This window comes from Talpa occidentalis, unplaced genomic scaffold (genome assembly GCF_014898055.3).
Source record: "Talpa occidentalis isolate TD23 unplaced genomic scaffold, MPIMG_talOcc4v2.1 talOcc4.13, whole genome shotgun sequence".
Lineage (NCBI taxonomy): Eukaryota > Metazoa > Chordata > Mammalia > Eulipotyphla > Talpidae > Talpa > Talpa occidentalis.
This window is the reverse complement of record NW_023601322.1, coordinates 36,590,165-36,610,922: the sequence shown is the minus strand read 5'-3', so window position 1 is coordinate 36,610,922 and position 20,758 is coordinate 36,590,165. Positions and strand designations below refer to the sequence as shown.

At 36.3% G+C, this 20,758-nt stretch overlaps 1 protein-coding gene and 1 pseudogene across 1 annotated transcript in view; one reads left to right on the top strand and one right to left on the bottom strand.

The window, feature by feature from the left end:
* Positions 1-20,758, top strand: part of TAF4B (TATA-box binding protein associated factor 4b) — a 95,381-nt gene that overhangs the window by 52,174 nt on the left and 22,449 nt on the right. The window contains exons 11-13 of the mRNA XM_054694121.1: positions 1,497-1,627; positions 6,215-6,340; positions 13,618-13,674. Of these exons, the coding sequence (XP_054550096.1) occupies positions 1,497-1,627; positions 6,215-6,340; positions 13,618-13,674 (314 nt within the window). The remainder of the gene's footprint in view (positions 1-1,496; positions 1,628-6,214; positions 6,341-13,617; positions 13,675-20,758) is intronic.
* LOC119243711 (glyceraldehyde-3-phosphate dehydrogenase-like) lies at positions 7,817-8,823 on the bottom strand (annotated as a pseudogene).

Genomic DNA, 20,758 nt, shown 5'->3' with positions numbered 1-20,758 from the left:
TTCTCTAGAAGGCCCCCAATATTTGTTTATGCTAACAGTTTTAGTGAAGTACTTTTGACTTTGTAGTGTTCTTTTCCTGCTTGAATCTGAAATTGAAGATGAATCCGTTTCACTGCAAAACAGTACATGACATTTTGAGGGTTTGACTTAGGAGAAGCAGGATAATTTTATATACATATATATTTTTGTATACATATATACATATATATTTATATACATATACAATTTTATATACATATGTATGTGTATATAAAATTGAGGTTGAGTTAACATTGGTTTATACCATAGTTTGTACATTGGAAGTATAAGATTTCCCTTCTCAGATGTTTTTATCTCGTTGTACTCACCATGGAAAAGACCCATGGTCCAACACTATAGTGTTGTGCTGTTCCCCAACCTTCCTCTTGCTCCTCCCACCGGATTATTTTATATTTTCTTCCTATATTGTTCACTGTAACCTTCATTCTGAATTGAAATATAATATTTATTACATAGTGATGATGTCAAAGAATAGATATAAAATTTGTTGGTTTTTAATCAAGTTATTTTTGCTCTACTCATTCACTCTCTGATGAATATATTTCAGATAAAGTACAAAATCAAACAATATCTTCAAAATTTTTACTTACATACATGTGTTAAAAGCAAATACAATGGTACCATTAAGATGTCATTTAAATTAAACTTCCTAATTGCCTATATAATTAAACTTAGGTCTCTATTGATACAGGTGGTTTTACTGTGCTGGAGAGTTTCTGTTTAAATACTGATAAGGTTGATTTATAAATGAGCTTCTGTTTTGGGGTTTATGGTCCTGGTTGTTTTGCTGAAACTTTTCTTCCTAGTAGCAGAAAATAGAAAAGAGGGTTGGTTTATTTATGGAAAAAGATATAGTGAAAGGAAGTCATTCAAATGAATGGATGAAATAACAAAGCTTAGAACCCCATTTCATATTGTAAATTGATGACCAGGTTAATTTTTCAGAACATGAGTTAATGCAAAATAAGCATGATTGGTAGTGGACAAAAGAACATAGGAATGTCTTGTAGGCATTAGCAGAGACTCACAATCTGAATTCATTGAAATAAATGTCATAAATTGTTAACTGTGTCAAACAGGGCAAAATGTAATTTTCTATTTTTTTAATTACTAAAATGAACAGAATACAGCACTAATTTCTGCAGTTACCATTTTCCTCCCTGAATACTAGACTTGATTTGTGTTCTTATTAACTTTGTCCTATAAATGACCTTGCAAGGAGAATGATTCTAGAGGCTAAGTGAAACAATGTCTATATTTTCTGAGGCTTCAGGCTAGGTTTTATTAATATAATGTCTAAGATCTTTGAAGTTGTGACTTTACCAGGAAAATCATAATCTCCAAACCTTTATTCATAATGGGTATGACTTCCAGGGGGAACAGAATACCTGCTGTGCTAATTATTTCAATTATCAGCCACTACTAAAACACGTAATGGATTTTCTCTGCTTCCACAGGTAAAAAGCATGACATTACAGAACTTAACTCTGATGCTGTGAATTTGATCTCCCATGCAACACAGGAGCGATTACGAGGCCTTCTAGAAAAACTGACAACAGTAGCTCAGCATCGAATGACAACTTATAAGGTAAAGAAAATCATTAAGCAATTGCAAACTCTTGTCTCTCCTCTTTGTCACATTAAAGGTAGTTTTTTGATGCAAATTCATACTCTCAGTATTTTCTTAAAGAAAACAGTGGGAACTTGCATTTCATATTGGTAGAAAATTAAAAGGCCATTCCTAATTTGCCTTATTTAGATATGCTTATGACAAATAAAATTCAAAGTTTAAAATGGTATCCAAAGCATCTATATCACTGTATTTTGAAATATGCATCTGTTCAGTCTGAGACATCCTTCTTAAAGCTTTTGGTTGGTATTGAAAGGGTTTGTTAGAATGGAATATTAGCTAGTTCTGTTTTCTTCAATGATCCGTCCTCTGCTAGCACTCCTCTTCCTTTTAGTGAGTAAAATGATTGTGTTCATTGCTAACACAGGTATCATTCATCACTATATTGACTGCTTTACTAAAAAATTAAATTCAAAAATAGCTTCTTTTTGTCACTGGTATGAGGAAATCACTTGTCATCATCAAAATGAAAGCACTTGATTTAAATTACTTGAATTATGATTTTGGAGGAGTGAATTTATTGGGTGGTTAGGGATGAAAAAGAAAAATATAAAATTTTCCCTTTACATCAAAAAATTTTGAAAGCTAGATTTTATACAAATGGTTTGTAGGTAACATTATGAGAGGGTGAGTTTGCAAGGATGATCCTTGTCATGATAACCTAACCATACTAACCATACATTAAAGGAATATAGGGAAATACCAGCTTTCATATCACTCGTATGTTTCCTGGAGGAATCACCCTATTTCTCTTCTTCATTTAGAACTGGAAGAACTGTTTATAGTTGGTGAGATTCTCATTGTATAAATCTTTGTAAGAACTTGCTAGATTGAAAAATATTAGATCAATAAGAGAAAAAGCTATGAATAAACAACACAAATAATATTGATGTTTCTTTTTTTGTGTGTGTGTTTCTAGAATTTGTCCATTTCTTCTAAGTTATCTAGTTTCTTGGCATGCAATTATTCTATTATTCTCTTACCTTTTTTTTTTTATTTCTATATGAGCAGTAGTAATGATCCTACTTTCATTTCAGATTTTAGTTCCTTCAGGTATTAAATAAGTTGTTGATTGAGAGCTTTTTCTTTTATTGCTATAAATTTCCCTCTGAGCACTTCCTTCACTGCATTTTTACAACTTTTGCTATGTTGCGGTTTTGTTTTCATTCATCTTTTGATTGTAATTTCCTTACTTTAGTTGACAAAGTGTGGATTTTCTAGTTTTCTTCTTGTTACTCATTTCAAGCTTCACTCTGTAGCGGAGAAGACATGTTTTATGATGTAAACATCTTAAGGTTTTTTTTTTTTTTTAAGATTTATTCCTAAAAGAACTGGGATACAGGCCAGAGGTGTGGGGGGTGAAAGAATTCACCAGAGACAGAATGGGAAGCAGAACAGGCAGACTGAATGAAATACACTGCTAGGGGAGCAGCGGGCGAGACAGGAGAGGTCTGCTGCGCATTGTGGGTTGCTCCCTGGCTGGCGGGGGAATCGAACTCATGTTGCAGTGGCTGTGGATAGCTTCAAAGGTTGTGTCTTAACCACTTGCGCCACCAAGGAGGCCCGTAATCGTCTTAAGTTTAAGGAGGGTTGTTTTTTGGTCTAACACATAGGATGTCTTTGAGAATGTTCCATGTGTACTTAAGAAGGATGTGTATTCTGTTTTTGGGTGAAGTATTCATGTATGTCTGCTGTAGTTAGCTGATTTATAGTTTAAAGTCTTCAATATCCTTATTAATTTTCTATCTTGGTATTCTATCTATTATCAAGGATTTCAGGTGTTATTAGAGAACCATTTCTCTTTTCAGTTCTGTCAGTTTTTACTTAGTATATATTGGGCTGGGCATCCCTGGTGGTGCAGGGGGTTAAGTACCACCACTATGAAGCTATCTGCAGCTACTGCAGCACAAGTTTCCACATGCTGACCCACATGGCACAGCAGACCTCTCCTGTCTCACCTGCTACTCCCCTCAACAGTGTATTTAAGTCAATCTGCTTGTTCTGTTTCTCACTCTGTCTCTGGTAAATCCTATCATCCCCTGCACCTCTGGCCTGTACCCCAGTTCTTTATGCATAATAAATAAATCTTAAAAAAAATATGTTTGGGGGCTGCGTTGTCTGTACGTTTCTTCTCCTTATAGCTTTTTTTTTTTTTTTTAAGATTTATTTATTTATTTATACAAGCACTGGGTACAGTCAGAAGCGCGGGAGGGTGAGAGAATTCACCAGAGCCAGAGCCAGAGCAGGGAGCAGAACAGGCAGAAGGACCGAAGTACACTGCTGAGGAGAGCAGTGGGCGCAGCAGGAGAGGTCTGTGCGCCATGTGGGCCCCTCGCCGGTGGCCAAGGTTCGAAAGGGTGCAGAGGCTGTGGGCAGCTTCGCAGCCCAGCGCTCAACCACTGTGCCACCGGGGAGACCCTCCTTATAGCTTCTTAATGAATTGACCCCTTTACCAATATGTTTATGTCTTTTAGCAGTGTTTTGCTTAAAGTTTATATTGTCCAATAATAGTATGGCCTCTCTGGTTTTTCTTTTGATTATTATTTACTTGGAATATCTTTTTCCATCTTTTCACTTTCAGCCTATTGGTGCTTTTCTCTAGAGTGAATTTTTTGTAGATCGCATATAGCTGAATCATGTTTTTTAATCCATTCTGCGGCTCTATCTGTTGATTTTTTTTTTAAAGTGATTATTGATAAGAAAGAACTAAGTTTCTGAGTGACAGCTTTTTTGTTTTGATTCCCTTCATACACACATACACACACACACACACACACACACACTAGATATACACTGTGGGTTTCAATTAACTTCCAAAATTATAATACTATAGTTTGAGTTGATAACATGATGCTTACCTTCAATTTTAGAAAAAGTAATTCTCTCTTTTTTTTTTAATTTTTTTTTTTTTTGCTCTTTACAATTACTTTAAAAAGTATAGGGGAGGGAAAGGGCCCTGTGGAACATGATAGAGGATTATTGGGGCACTGGTGGTGGGCATGTTGTGAATGTATACATTTGTAGATATTTGAACCTATAACCCCTGGAGTAAATACAAAGATATAAACTGACTTTACCTCAATTAATATAATACTGGGAACAAATTTTTTAAATTACTTTTCAAACCTCGATTCTCCCTTTCAACCTGTTGTTTCAGAAATACATTATTACATCATTAATAGTGGGTAGTTTCTATGCAAAACTTTATGGGTATGATTTGGTATGGAATAGGCTATTTTGAAATAATGTTAATTATTATTGAGTGAACACAAAAATGGTAAAGATGAATTATTTATTGTTTCAAAACTATTGGTTATTATGTTTATACTTACATGTTTGGTCTATAATGTATTCTATATTCTGTCTTTTACTTTTTAACTTTAAAAGAACCAGAATTCTTTTTTGTCTTAAACATAAAGTAAAATAAGTAGCACTAATACATCCTTTTCTATAATGCTGTATAATGCTCTTTTGATCTAGATAAATACCAACAAAAGAAATTTAATTTAAAAAGAATCTTGGGCATATGAATCAGCCATAAGCATAGAGTAAAACAATGATGGATGCTGTACCCATGATTTCCAAGCCAAGCAATGACTTTTGAACCAAAGGTTTAAAAGCATTGTTTCCTACTATACATGCTCCCTCAGACTCCCTCCTTTAGGTTGGATGTATGATTTATTGAGATGAGAGATGCTAGGAGAACTTAAATACTGATTGGGAAGATCACCTTCCCCTCTACCTCCTCCAAAAGCATGCACTCATATAAAGAGGCCAGATAGGTGGATATATCAGTTGAAGAAAATGACAAAATATTTAAATTGGAAAGCAATGTTTTACACTTTAGACTATCAGAACAAATGGAGTAATGTAAATTTTAACATTTTATAGAACAATTAAGATACACGATTATGCTTCTCTGTATGGCTCTCACTTATAAATTGTTTGCTTAATTACTCTGACTATAATTTCTGGCCAACTGCACAGCCGAAGGGAATCCTCAAAACAGTTTAGGATTTTATTGTTTGCCATTTTATCTTATGTTTTATTTTGATACAAGTTGCATTCACTTGTCAAGGCTAGATCAGACCAACAACAGAAACAGTAGTGATAACTTGACTTTTTTGGTTTACTTTTTAGTGAGATAATTATTTGTTTTTTGTTTTTCACAGGCCTAAGGCTTAATTAAACTATATTAAAGTCTGCTGAGATGACAATAACTTATTAAAAAGGTTTGGGTTATAGGTAAATGGCATACTGTTACTTTCTACTTCCTATTCTTAGGATCTGCTTGACATAATTTCATTTTTTTACTCTCTTGAGTGAGGCTTACTAGGAAAGCTCTTTGAAATGGAAATGCTTAATCCCCTTTCAGATTTTAAGAATGATTAAAGTCCTTCTTATTAAGTCTCTTTAACAGAAATAAAAAAATCTCATAAAAATACATTTCCCTCCATATGTTGATGTTATTGTCTCTAGTAGATTTATAACAATATCTAGTAGAGAATGTGTTACCTAAGATCATCATAAGACTTTTTTTTCCAGGCGAGTGAAAATTACATCCTGTCTAGTGATACCAAGTCACAACTCAAATTTCTTGAAAAGCTTGATCAATTGGAGAAGCAGAGAAAGGATTTAGAAGAAAGGGAAATGTTACTGAAGGCAGCCAAGGTAAGGTCCTGTGTGATTTACAGGTGAACATGGCCTGGCAAGGAGGACAGAATTACCTTTATTGTTGGTTGACTATCATGTTTGGTTTTTTTTAGGCCTTTGGATTTCTCTGAAAGATTTCTTAAAAAGAAATTATAAATAGAATCTCTCACACCCAGGGTTATGTGGTTATAGTAGCTTTCAGTTAATTTAATTTAATGAAACATCGTTTGACTTCTTTTTATTTATTTATTTTTTTGTTTGTTTATACAAGCACTGGGTATAGTCAGAAGCACGGGAGGGTGAGAGAATTCACCAGAGCCAGAGCGGGGAGCAGAGCAGGCAGAAGGACCGAAGTACACTGCTGAGGGGAGCAGCGGGCAGCAGGAGAGGTCTGTGTGCCATGTGGGACCCTCCGGTGGCCAGAGAGCAGCCGGGGATCGAACCGGCGCTGCAGAGGCTGCGGGCAGCTTCTCAACCCAGCACTCCACCACCGCTGCGCCACCGGGGAGGCCCTCTTTTGACTTCTTAGTCTTAATTTCTCTTTGCCCAGCAGCATACCTGCCACCACCAACATAGCACCTCCCCTCAGACCGAAGTAAAAATGTTTCATAAAAATTTCAAGGTCTTTTTAGGGATTTGATTTGATGTGCCAAATTGAAGTTGAAAGAGGAAAATTAGAAATTACAATAGATGGAAGGTTATGAGTAAAGTTAGGAGTAGTTAGGATTATATGGAACAAACTGTAGGATGGGCAGAAATGGACTTAAGAGTGTAAAAGAGAGAACAGGTGAGGCTATTATTTATTTCCTTTCTTCCTTATTTAAACATTTACCTGGACTATTAGCACCAGGTGGAGTGAAAGCTAATTCTACTACATTTTTTGTAACTCCACAAAAATGGTAAAGATGGGCCTATGGCCTTTGTGTGTAGTTTTAAAAGTTGGGTACTAGTCTTTAGTCTTATTTATTTTTTTAAGCACCTTAGTTTTCATTTCTAGTATTCTTGGCAGTCTCCATTTTAGAGTATTTGTTCCTAATTACTTACCAATTGCCTTTTAAAAAACTAGTTTATTTTGAAATTATTGCATATTTAAAGAAGAACCATACAAAAATCTCTCATTTACTTTTCCCACAGTCCCCCATTTTTAACACTTTACTGAATTTTATTTCATCACCACCCTTTCTATATATACATGCACACACAAGCACATTTCTTTTAGTCTTGTCTCTTTCATTCTTTTCTCCTTTCTGTCATTTCCGAGGGTTTTTTGTACATTCACAAAACTTTGCAATTTATCATTTATTTATTTTTGACTGAGTACAGTGTACTTTATTGATCGTACATGACAAGGTGGGGCTCCTTAAGCCCCTTTCCTTCTCAGGGATGGAACTGTATAACCAGTCAGGAGATTCTCAATGTGGATTAGTGGGGGAAGGACTCCCTAGTAGCTGAGGGTGGCTGTATTCTTGCTGGGGCTCATGGTCCAGGGGTCTCTTATTCATCAGAGGCCATGTGAACCACCACCCTGTTGCTATAGCCAGGTTCATTGTCATACCAGGGAGTTTGACAAAGTGGTCATTGAGGGCAATGCCAGCCCCAGCATTGAAGGTAGAGGAGTGGGTGTCACTGTAAAAATTACAGGACACAGTCTGGTCCTCAGTGTAGGGTAACTTGAGGAAGCCCCATGATGCCTGCCTCAGCACTTTCATAATGTCATTGTATTTGGCATTTTTGTCCAGGAAGCAGGTAAGATCCACAGCTGACACTTTGGGAGTGGGGACACAGAAGGCCTTGCCTGTCAGCTTCCCATTCAGCTTAGGGATGACCTTGCCCACAGCCTTAGCACCAGTAGAATCAGAGATGATATTTTGAGCAACCCCTCAGCTATCACACCACAGCTTCCCAAAAGGGCCGTCCATGGTCTTCTTGGTGGCAGTGATGGCATGGACTGTGGTCATTAGTCTCTACAATGCCAGAGTTGTCATGGATGACCTTAGCCAGAGGGGCTGAGTAGTTGGTGGTACAGGAGGCATTGCTGACAATCTTGAGGAAATTGTGTCACTTCTCTTGGTTCACACACAACACAAACATGGGGACATCAGTGAAGGGTCAGAGATGATGACCTTTCTGGCCCCACCATCAGGAGAGCCCCAGCCTTCTCCAAGGTAGTGAAGATGACAGTGGATTCCACAACATATTTGGCACCAGCATCATCCCATTTCATGTTGGTGGGATCTTACTCTTGGAAGATGGAGATGGACTTTCCATTGATGACAAGGTTCCTGGTTTCTGCCTTGATTATGCTATTGAACTTCCTGTGGGTAGAAGCAGTAATGGAACATGTTGCCCATGTAGTTGAGATCAGTGAAGGGATCACTGATGGTAGCAATATCCATCTAGCCTGAGGTAAAAGCAGCCCTGGTGACGAGGCACCCACTCCAGCCAAATCCATTCGCTTTGACCTTTACCACAGTGTCTGGGGGAATACATTGGCACTGCATGCAGAGAGGCGGCTGTCTGTAGAACCAAGAGAAACAGCCACAACTCTCATTTCTAATTGGTCTTTTTCTGAACCTTTTGAAAGCAAAGTTCAGACTCGATGTCCTCTTATTCCTAATTCTTTCATGGTCCGTTTTCCCATTACAAATATGTTTTTTATTCAGTTGTCTGAGTCTTTCTTTTTCTTTCAGGTTTAAGAGTAGAGGTCTTAACCTTCTCTAGGATGTCTCTTAACCTGGTTTCTTCTGATACTTCCTCGTGGCTTGACCTAGGTTGTACATTCTTGGCAGAAATACATAGAAATGATGCTACATTTTCCTCAGCTGATCATATCAAAAGGCAGCCTTGATAGCCTGGTCACATGGGTGCCTACCAGTTCTTTCCATTTTAAATTTTTCACTTTCCGCTTTGTAATCAATTAGTTTTTCATTGGAAGCATCCTGACAGCATACCAATATCTGTTCCTCATCATCTCCACATATCAGTTTTAGTATCCATTGATGACTCTGCTTGAATCAGCAATATCTGAAGATTATTAAGTGGTAATTTTTTTATTTTCCTAATTCTTTCTACATTTACTAGCATTTTACTATATGGAAGAGATTTCCTTTTTCTCTTATTCATTCAATAATTCATGCATTCATTCATCAGCAGGGGCTCATGGATTTCTATTTAATCCAGCAGAATTTATCCATTACTAGATTTTTATGCTCATGTTGCTTTTGAGTGGGAAGACCCAGCTGGCATATCTATCCTTTACTCATGTCTCCATCACTCACTGAGTGTGTATTTACTTTTGGCACAAAGTATTCCAGGCCCAGCTTTTATTCTTCCTTCCCTAACCCTAGAATCAGCCTTTTCTCCAAGGAACCCTTCTCTGTTTAATTGAGGATGATATCCAGAAACTAAGATTATAGTATACAGTATGCTTATTTTAGTGAAGTGTCATTATACGTAGGCCCTTTCCATGGACAGAGCTAGGAAATATATGTATAGTATGTATACTTCCTCATGACTTGACCTAGGTTGTACATTCTTGGCAGAAATATATAGAAGTAGTGCTACATATATATTTATACATACATATGTGCACACACACATGTGCATATGTACACACAAACATACATCTGTAACTATCTGTATATGTTTCAAAACCATGAGTTTATATGGATACCTCTAATTCCAATAAATATCTTAGTATGCTTTTTTTTTTTAAAGATTTATTTATTTTATACAAGAACTGGGGTACAGATCAGAAGCGTGGGAGGGTGAGAGAATTCACCAGAACCAGAGCGGGGACAGAATAGGCAGTCGGACCGAAGACACTGCTGAGGGGAGCAGCGGGCGGCAGGAGAGGTCTGCGCGCCATGTGGGGTTCTCCCTGGCCGGCAGGGAATCGAACCGGTGCTGCAGAGGCTGCTGAAAGCTTCACAGCATGGCGCTTAACCACTGTGCCACCAGGGAGGCCCCTATCTTAGTATGCTTTCTGGCCATAATCATCCCATTTTTATAAATATATTCTCCATAATTGAAATCTTGGCTCTCATTAACCTCAATATATTTACATTTTCCCTCAATTTACTTAGCTGATCTATGTAACTAATCTCTGAGACAGTCATGTCAGCCCTCTCCTCTATCTGCTACTACTTTTACTCTCCTCTGCCCTCACATCATCACCCTTATAATTGGCCTCCCTGTTCACTGACTTATTCCTCGTTGAGTCTGTCCAATCCTTCAGACCTGCATTCTTAGCCATTGTTCTACACCTTCATGTGCCCTAATCCACCAAAAGAATGTGGGGACACCACAACCTTAGCACTGCAGCTTTCTACTATCCTACAGTTTCAGCCTCCATGCTGACACAACCTGCATTGGGAAGGGCAGGTAGGGCAGGAAGATGGTCCATCTTGAGCCTTGAAGTATTATAAACAAGCATGTATCCAGCGTAATGGGGTGATTTATTGGTATTTTATCTCCACTTATGCTGTAAATAAGGTCATAAGCAATTAAATACTTTAGTCATTATTAGGTACAATATACTTGGCTTTTCCTCCTTTACTAAACTTCTAAATATTGGAGTGTCACAAGTGTTAATATTAGGCTTTCTTTGCTGTCTACATTCCCTCTTAAATTTATATTTCCAATTCAGTCTTCATTCTGGAACTCTGGACTCCTATGGCTAACTGCCTGCTTGAAATCACTCAGTTCAATAGGCATCCCAAATTTAATGTGCCCTAAAGAATTTATTTTCTCCACTCTCAAAATAACTTTTTATGTTTTTCTAACTCTGTAAGTGACATCTTTACTCACCTAAGTGATCAAGCCAAAAAACCTGGGAGTCATTTTTAACTCCTTTACTCTCTTTTCTATCCACATTCATTTCACTCCTTATTTTATTTCCAAAATGTTTCCATTTTCTTGTTTATCACATCATCGTCACTACTGTTGTCTGTCATCTTTCACTTGTTATTTTTATAATGTCTTCTGACTGATTGATCTCCTTTTCCTTCTACAGCCATGTCTCACCTTATTGTCAGAATAATGTTTTCTTAACAAATTGTGTGTGTCTCTGTTGCTTAAAAGCCTGCAGGGGCTTCCCCTTGCACTAAAAAATTGCCAAATTTTACTCTCTGCTCCAGTTGCACTGACCTTTCTTTGTGCTGAACTTGTGTCCCTCCTCATGATGTTACATGATTAATTAGGCATCTAAAACTGAGCGTTGAATTTGCTACCCCTACATCTGTGCCAGCTTTTGCACCATCCTAGTTACTTAGTCCTGAATTCTAGGACTCATTCATGATTTCTTTCTTTATACCCTCTGTCCAATATAGCAATAAATCTGGTGACTCTACCTACAAATTATATTTCAAATCTGATTACTTACCATTCTCTTCTTTGCTATGATCCTACTCAAAGCTGTCTTCTTGTCTTTCCTACTCTTGTATTTGCCAGTTGTTTTAGAAAGTTCTCCTAATTGCTCTATGTGCTTGTGTCTCCAATCTTAGATCCCTATAGTACATTCTTTACATAATAGCCAGAAGATCTTTCCAAGGTGTCATATCAGTAGCATCTCACTCCTGTGTTCCGAACCATCTAGTGGCTTATTATCATATAGCTAGATTAAATCCAGTCTCCTTATCTTGGCAACACATGGTCTCCAATCTTATTTCCAACTTTCCTCTGTATTACAACTGCATGGGCTTTCTTTCCTCAAGTATGCCAAGTTTATTCCCATTTTAAGGCTTTGGCAATTACTATGCCTTCTGCTTGGATTGTTCTTTTCCCAGCTCTTAGCATGGCTGCCTCCTTCCTGTCATTCAGATTCTCCTCAAATGTTACTCCTCACAGATGTCTTCCCTTATATCCTACAGAAGCACTCCCATCCAGTAATTGTGTTTTCTCCCCAACCTGAATGTTTTATATATCACAACTGTGTTTAATTTTTATAAATTTTTTTCATCTCTTCTTAAAATGTAACTTAAAATTAAAAACAGAAGCTTTGTGTAATTTTCTTTCTATATTGCCAAGGTTTAGAACAGTGACAGTAGAATTTGTGCTACTGATAGTCACTAGATATTGGTTGAATCCAAAGACTTAATACCCAGATGCGCCTATTTTATATTGAGACAAAAAATTAGATACACACACATACATCTACACATACACATATTTTGTATATTCATTCTTTGGTAATGTTATAGGTGGAATAGCAAAGGAGTTTGTCTTAGTTTGGGCTGAAGTGAAGTTGTTTTAGTAGATCGGGAACAAAAATGAAGGAAAAAATTACTAATGTCAGGAATTTTTATAGGTATTTAAATGCTTAAAATTAGAAAACAGTGTTGAATCTGAAGATTTTCTTGCATTTTTCTTTAACACATGATAAATTAGTAAAAAGCATCATGTAAACTTAGTAAATAGAAAAATATTTTTAGGTTTTATTAGCTATCTTCAGTTAACTGATGTTGCGTTTTCTAGAACAGATATTTAGATTTAAAAGGAATTAGATAACTTTTATTAAAATAAGAAAAAGGATACATCTGTCCCAAGCATACTTTTCATTGGAAAAATGTTCATAGTTATCAGAAATAAAAGTTCCTGCCTTCTGTTACATCATGGAATTATTTGTAAAAGGTAGCTCTCTTCTTATACCAATGCTGTAAGATTGTACATCTTTTAGAATGTTAAACTGAATCCGAATGGAAAGTGACATTCAGTAAACATTTACTAAAATACTTGTGCTTAGCATTCTATTAAGCTCTATAGAGGACCAAGGATGTATAAGATACTCTAATGAAAACACTGGGGTGTATTTCCTACTCATTTTTTTTTAAATTACCCCTTTGAAAAGAGATTTGGTTCAAGGTTAGTTAGGTCTTGATTTTTAATGGTTCTTGAAATACCATGTTTTTCAAAATGTCTTCACATGAAGATTGCCAGTGTTGTTTCCATAGTTTGAGCCAATAATTATCCTTTTCTTTTCCATCATCCATACTATTTATTTTTCAGTTTTTAGTGTTCCAACAAGAACAACGTCATGCCTCAACTGGACCTGACTGACATTGTTAGCATCATTTCAGTATAAGCTTCCTCCGGGCTAGAACTGCAGCAGCCAGCCCAGATGATGAGCAGGGGATGGGGGAATATGAGGGGGAGTACACCAGGCTGGATTGAGGCATTTTCCCCTGGAGCTAAGGTTTTCAATCACAAGAGAAAATTGTCATTTATTAAATATTTAACGGCAACTATGGTGTTTAGATACTAGTAATTTCTATTAAAATTTTCTTTTCCTTTGATAGAGTCGTTCCAATAAAGAAGATCCAGAACAGCTGAGATTAAAGCAGAAAGCCAAAGAGGTAGGACTTTTAAGTTACCATGCTTGTCTTTGTGTTTGAGGGAAGGTTGGCAGCTCTCTCCTGGCAATTAGGTCAGGGTTTATTTTGCTGTTGCATACCATTTGCAGAAGCCTTGGGGAAGGACAGGAACTGCTGGAGGCAAGGGCAGTACTTCAAATGAGGTCAATGAGTTATGTGCTCTCTTTTTAAAATTTATTTTCAAGGCTTAGGCCTGTCTAGAAATGGTTCTTTGTAAACTGCATCAGTGTACTTGGAGGAATATAATGTGGGATTAAAAAAAAAGAAAAAACTTTTGAGATTTAGCATCTGGGACTGTACAATAGGCTACATTTTTCCAGGGTAATTGTTCGTTTTGTAAATCTGATACTGCTTATAATTCTTTGGCTGGGAGGCGGTACTGGGATTTAGTTTTAAATGGAAAACGCCTCTGGCTTTTAATTTTCTGGGCCCAGCAGTTTTCTGTTCTGGAATGGAGCCCTTGTTTCACACAGTTCATGTTTAGCTGCAGGGGTTTTAGTTTATAGCTTAGACTGGTTAAGCTTTTACTCCCAGAGGCCTCTGCATAGCAACTGTAGAAATCAACAAATAAGTTCATTTATGTCTGCAGCCTCCTCTCAGTAGCTGACTTTTTACATTTCCCAATATCCATTTCCTGACTTTTCTAGCCCCAGAGAAAAAAGCTCCACTAATTGGAGCTTATTTTAATTGAGCCTTAATATTGGATCTCACTGGAGTTGCCCCCAGAGCTGCTAAGAACAGAAGGAAATGAAAGTACCTAAGGTTGAAGATGTGATGTGTGTATGGGTGTGTGAGTGTAAGTGTGTGTGTGAGTGAAATTTTTCACTTGACCTACAGATTCTTTTCCCTGCTGAATAAATCATCAAGCCTGTTCACATTTCTGATTAAGGATCTGACAGCAGACGATAATAAAGACAATTGAGGTGTGAGGCGTGTGATATGGAGCTGAAGAAATTGGTTTCTATAGTTACTTGACTGATTTCATGCAATTTTTAAGGATCTTTGTGCTAAATAAGAGTGACTTCCTGAGCAACCTTTTTCCTTAACTGTGCCTCTTGAACTATAAAATTTGTTGTTGCTTAACATTGCTGCTCTCAGTTCCTAGGTGCCAGCAACAGCAGGTTATTTATGAATGTTTTAAAGGCCCTTATTGTTTGGATTAATGTAGGCGCCAAGGCAAAACAAATGGAAATCTAGTAAGATTCTTAACAATCATTGTGGTGTGTTTTCACTAAAATAAGGAAGGTAAATACATAACTGGAATTGGAGAGGCTTCTGGTTTGGGGTAGGACACCTGGAAAGAGAAAACATTAAAAAGGATTGAAATCAGAAACAAATTATTTCAATAATAGAAAAAAATACTTAATGCTCATTTCTTGACAGTGGAAAATATATCTAAAAATATTATTTAAAATAGTGAATATGACAAATGTACCTATAATCCTCTTTAAGCAAGCCTGGTCTGATGATAGATTAATTGGGGATGGGTAACTGATATTGCTCTGAATCATGGGTATTCTTTGTTTTAATTAAGAACTGATTACATGATTATCTTACTTGTATCTAATTGCACCCACTTTTTTGAAAATATGTATCATAGAGCTTCCCCATTTTTCCTTAGAGTTCTTATCCCGTCTGCTCTCCTTTATAAACTGTCATAGGTATCTGGATCATAGATTATTTTTTCCTTTAGATTTGTGTGGGATGCCTTTTTTCCTTTGGATTTCCTTTTCATATTTTTAGTTATTTCCTCGGGGATGAATAGGATGACAGGATTTTTCAAAAGAAAATTGTAAGAGTAAATGTGGAGAAAAGAAACGACCTGTTTTAAGGAGAGCAGGTGGTAGCAAAGCTGTTTCTTTTTCACTCTCTCTGTGCCTCCATTTATTTTTTTTCCTAGCAAGATGAAAAGGACTCTGTAATTCCTTCCAAAATATTTTGAAAGCTTTCTATATGTTTCATGTCCTAAATCTACTTTGATTAAAAAAAGAAATGCAACCCCCCCCCATTCCAAAAACATTTATAAATGTTGTAAATGTTTGATAAAAGTAAAATATTGCCATTTTTTGTTACCCTTAGCCCCATAGATCTCTAGTAAATTTAATGTTCTGAGGGGTTATAGTTAAATCAAGCACATAGGATACCACAGTTTATTGCAGAAGTCATTGATCCTATCTCAATATAGAATGGAATTTTTTTGCATAGTAATTTATAAGGTCATCATTTGTGATGTGGTAATTGATTATCTGGGAAGTTATCTTTATTCATTTGTGAAAATTAGCACCAAATTCTGACAGTTGCTGAGTTTAGACAGTTGCATTTCTTTTCCAGGTAACTAACAACCTACCAAGCTGGCCTTTAGAAATAGTCTAATGATAGTATCTTATTAAGGTAGAATTCTAAAGAACTGTTTAGAGAAGTTGTGGCCTTTATTGATGCTGGGAAATGTTTCTGCAGTAATATTTGTCATATAAGTATTAAATCACAGCTCGAGTCCTCTTTGTATGTAAACTTATAGTAAGTGTTTGTTTTCACCTGTTGAGTAAGGCCTAAAGTTTTGCCTTGGAATTATTTCTCCTGTGGATTTTCCTCCCTCTAATGTAGTTTTGGAGGCTATTCATTTCTCTGTTGCATCTTGGGTATAAATATAAACGGTGTTTAATTGGCAAGGTTTTTATAAAGGTGCCTCATAATTTCATTCTGCCTATTCTAATTTTATCATTCTTACTTGGCATTCTCATTTTTAAAAGTTTACTTTTTGATTTGCCTCCAGCCTAATCTCAATACATTGAAATAGCTCTTATTCCTTTTCTTTTCTCTCTTTTTTTTTTTTAAAAGATTTATTTATGCATGCAAGAGCCTGGTAGGCCAGAGGTGCAGGCCAGAGGTGCAGGGCAGTGAGAGCATTCACCAGAGACAGAGTAGGAGCGGAATAGGAGGATCTACTGAAATATACTGCTGAGGGGAACAGTGGGTGAGACAGGAGAGGTCTGCTGTGGGTCACCTTCCTGGTGGGGATCGAACTAGTCCTGCAGTGGCTGCGGATCGCTTCATAGTGCTGTGACTAACCCCTTGTGCCACCAGGGAGGCCCCAGCTCTTGTTCATTTTCTTTTTGACCTGACAGGTTGTCTTTGTATTTCAGAATCTTATTTTTGTCTGGTTAAAGTGTCTGTGGATAGTCCTGTAATTCAAACATATTAGTTTCAACTTTGGAGCTATCTTTTCCCCCTTTTCTGTTGCCAGGGTGGGGAAACATAAGCATTGTCACCATACATTGTCACACAGTATTTTAAATACTGACACTTTTAAACTCTGGTTTTTTTCTGGATACTTTCCTAGTTACTTTACCTAAAACGTAAATACTGACATTCTTCCATTTCACTGTCTATTTGTGAAGGGTTTAAAATAGGTTGCTAATTGCCAAATTCTAACTTCAAACAAGTAGGCACATCTTTGTTTAATGCAGCTGCAGACTTGTCTGAAATGTATGGTGTGTGTCCTAGATTACCATCTAGCCCTCAGTGTTTTCTTTTCTTACCACATCACCTAGAATTCTGCAGCGCAAGCCATCTGACCTTGGCATACAAATATCCTGATTCCTTAAACATTTGTCGTATATATTGTGACCCTTATTTCCTTCTGAATATCTTCTTTCTACTTTAGGAAATGTGAGTTCGGGTATCTGTACAAAATGAGACAAAAGAATTCATTTTTTTAAACAATGCCTTGCATTCTCACTTTCATTTTTTATCAGATAATAGAAGGATGAAAAAGGAATGCAAAGCATGTACCTGCTGGCACATTAACTTTACAGTTCAAGCTGTAGAAACTGGGCCAAAGAACAAGTAATAAATGATGAAAATGCATAACAGAAAACATGTACCCTGCAGTAGTTAGGATTTTTGTTTATAGAAGGTGTAGGATATAAAAACTGTAAGTGGCATAATTATTCATAAATCATTATTCTACAAGAAATAAAATAACTGAATCATAAGTCTCATTTTTAAGTAATATACTATTTTGGTACAAGAATTGAAAAAGATGGATTTAGTGAAATGTGATAGTTAAAACTAACTCATAAATTACAGCAGTTTTTATTTAAACTTTATGGTTGATCTCCATGAGCCAAAATTCTTGGAACATTGGAAAATGAAATTCGTCACTAAAAACATAGCTAACAGTCACATGAATGCAGTATGGAGAAGACATTCTTAAAATGATGTAATAAGCAACTTGTCTATGTAGCAGAGAAACAGATGTAAATATTTCAAAGCTTCAATAGTCTTGGACCAGTGGTTTTCGAACTTTGTTGTATATGAGAATTATGTAGGCTTGTTATAATACAGATTGCTGGGTTTATCAAATACTAAGTCTGGGTAAAGGGTGAGGATTTGCTTTTCCAACAAATTTTAGGTGATTCTGCTATTTCTGCATAGGAGAATAAAGGGGGTCTTTAAAATCCATCACTTTAATTTTCCTATTGACTAACTGGTCTTAGAAGGTTAAACAAATACTGTGATTTGGGAATCTGAGAACTGGCCTATATAGTTGGTTTACCATTTAATTACCATTCAGTAAGTTCTCTCTTAAAACTAGGACAGCTACACTAGAGTTTTGCTTTGTTTTGATATTTTCATGGAATCTTTATTGGTTCTATCTCTTGATTGGGCACTTACATCAAAAGAGAATATTTATTTAGAGCTGCATCAGAAGGATAATTTTATCCTTAATGTTAAAGTATAGGATCTTTGTATCTTGAGAGAGCTAGAAGAGGTGCATATTATAAAGGAAACAGCATTGAAACAGAAGTCAGTGGGCCTCCCCTGGTGGTGCAGGTGGTTGAGCACAGCACTGTGAAGCTTCCACAACCTCTGCAGCATGAGTTTGATCTCCGCCAGCTCGTGAGATACCCACATGGCACAGCAGACCTCTCCTGTCTGGCCCATTGCTCCCAAGAGCAGTGTATTTCAGTCAGTCTGATGTTCTGTTCCCTGGACTGTCTCTGGTGAATCCTCTCACCCTCCCACACATCTGTCCTGTACCCTGGTTCTTGTATGCATGAATAAATAAATCTTTTAAAAAAAAAAAAAAAAGAAAAGAAACAGAAGTCAGGAATTTTGGATTCTAGATTAAGCCTGCCCTTATCTAATCAAACTTTGGGGAAGTTACTTTACCTCTTTGAACTTACCTCATTTTCCTTGCATTTAAAATGAATGTAACAAAACTGCTATCTTAATTTAGAGAAAGGTGAGGTATAAGTGCAGGTACCAGTAATTTAAAATCATTAGCTATAGAAACATTTAAGATAGGTGCTATCAAGGTCTTAAACTTAAGTTTGAGATTGACAATAGATTTTTTGTTTTGTTTTGTGCTTATTCCCTTTCAGAGGACTAGAAAAAATATGGGGTAGAAAAATATTTGGAGGAAAACTATGGGAGAAGGGGAGTTTTGTAATCTTGTACAAATATAGTACATTATATTTGTATATAAATCAAGAATCATATTTAAGTGTAAGGGAGAAAGTGTCTATTGAGGGTATGTGAAATATCCTTTTTTCCTGAATGGTAGAGATGGATTAAAACGGCTGACTAGGCATCAGAGTGTGCATTTCAAATTCCAGCATTCTCTGGTGTTAATATCATCAGAACTAGCCTTAGTTGTTAGGAGGAAAAAAAATAATCAGACCTATACTTGTTGATTTGGTGAAATACCTTCTTAATAATTGTTTTTAAGGGCTTGAAAAGGATTCTGTATTTCTGTGGTGGTATCCTTGAATTTTGGGTTCCTTTGGTTCATGAATCATCTGTTAATAGGGTTTGGTGCATTTTGTAGTATCTTATTTATGATTTAACTTTGCTTTCCTCAGTAAGTTGTAGTAATTCAGAAGTGATTATAAGCGTGGTTGAGAATTTCAGAATTTCGACAATTGATTTTTCCAAAGCATAACTAAATTTTATAAAACTTTTTGCTATGAAATGTTTATTGCTCAGTGTTAGGGTTTTGTCTTCTCTGTGTACACTTACCTTTATTATGAAATCTGCACAGGATATTATTCTTAATTCTTTGTATACTGAATTCAAAATCTGGTAACATACTTCATTCTCTTTAGATACTTTCAAACATTGCTATTTAGTGGCCTAAGCTGTTGTCATTGTTACTAATGTATTTATTGCTGGCTTGCACAAATAAGCCTTGGAAAGGCATTAACCTCTCAACTCTTTCCTTTGCTTTATATCTTAACACTTTCCAGAAGTCTATAGCAAAACCAGATGACATCACATAGTATTTTGGATGATAGCTCTGTTGTCATCTTTGGTACTTTCAGTACCTGCATTTTTCTCCTGTAACTTGCCTTCCTTAAGCATGAAAAGAAATATTTCTGGGTTTCCTACACTGTCAGTGTAAATTACCTAGGTATTTTACCTAGTGTAAATTACCTCTTCAATATGTACCTATATCAGTAGAGAGAATTGGTTATATGACTTTTGGTTTATTCATTCTTCATCTGACTCCTCTCATTTTACCTAATCTTTGTGGGTTTTTTCCCCCAATGTCTTTTATTCTTGAGAATTATGTGCTTAAAAGCGAGAAGTACCTCCATTGAACTTTGCCTCAAAGTTTGTGTGATCTTTAAGGTAATCTATTAAGAGAGATTATTGAGAGTAATCTGAGAGTTTGTGTGATCTTTAAGGTAATCTATTAATGTGCTTTGGATCTTAAAGTCAGCACTACTATAAATGTGCTTAAAAATGAACAGACACGAGTACCAAAAACCAAAGGTAAAATAATCCTCAATTGTTGTTGCTCTGTTTCTCTCTAGGACACTGACTTGAATTTTACAGGATCTCACTTGATATCCCAGAGAAATTGTGATACAGGAAGTCAGGGCTTCTGCCTTTAATAGCCATAAAGGAAGGGGCAAGGGTACTCTTTCTTAGAAGAGAACCAGCCAAACCTCTTAGGTTATTTCAAAGCCAAGTGCTTTTTAAATTGGTTGGTGACAAGCAGCCTAAATTTTATGAAACAAAGTCTAGTTGCAATACAATGTAACAGAAACCTGTTGTC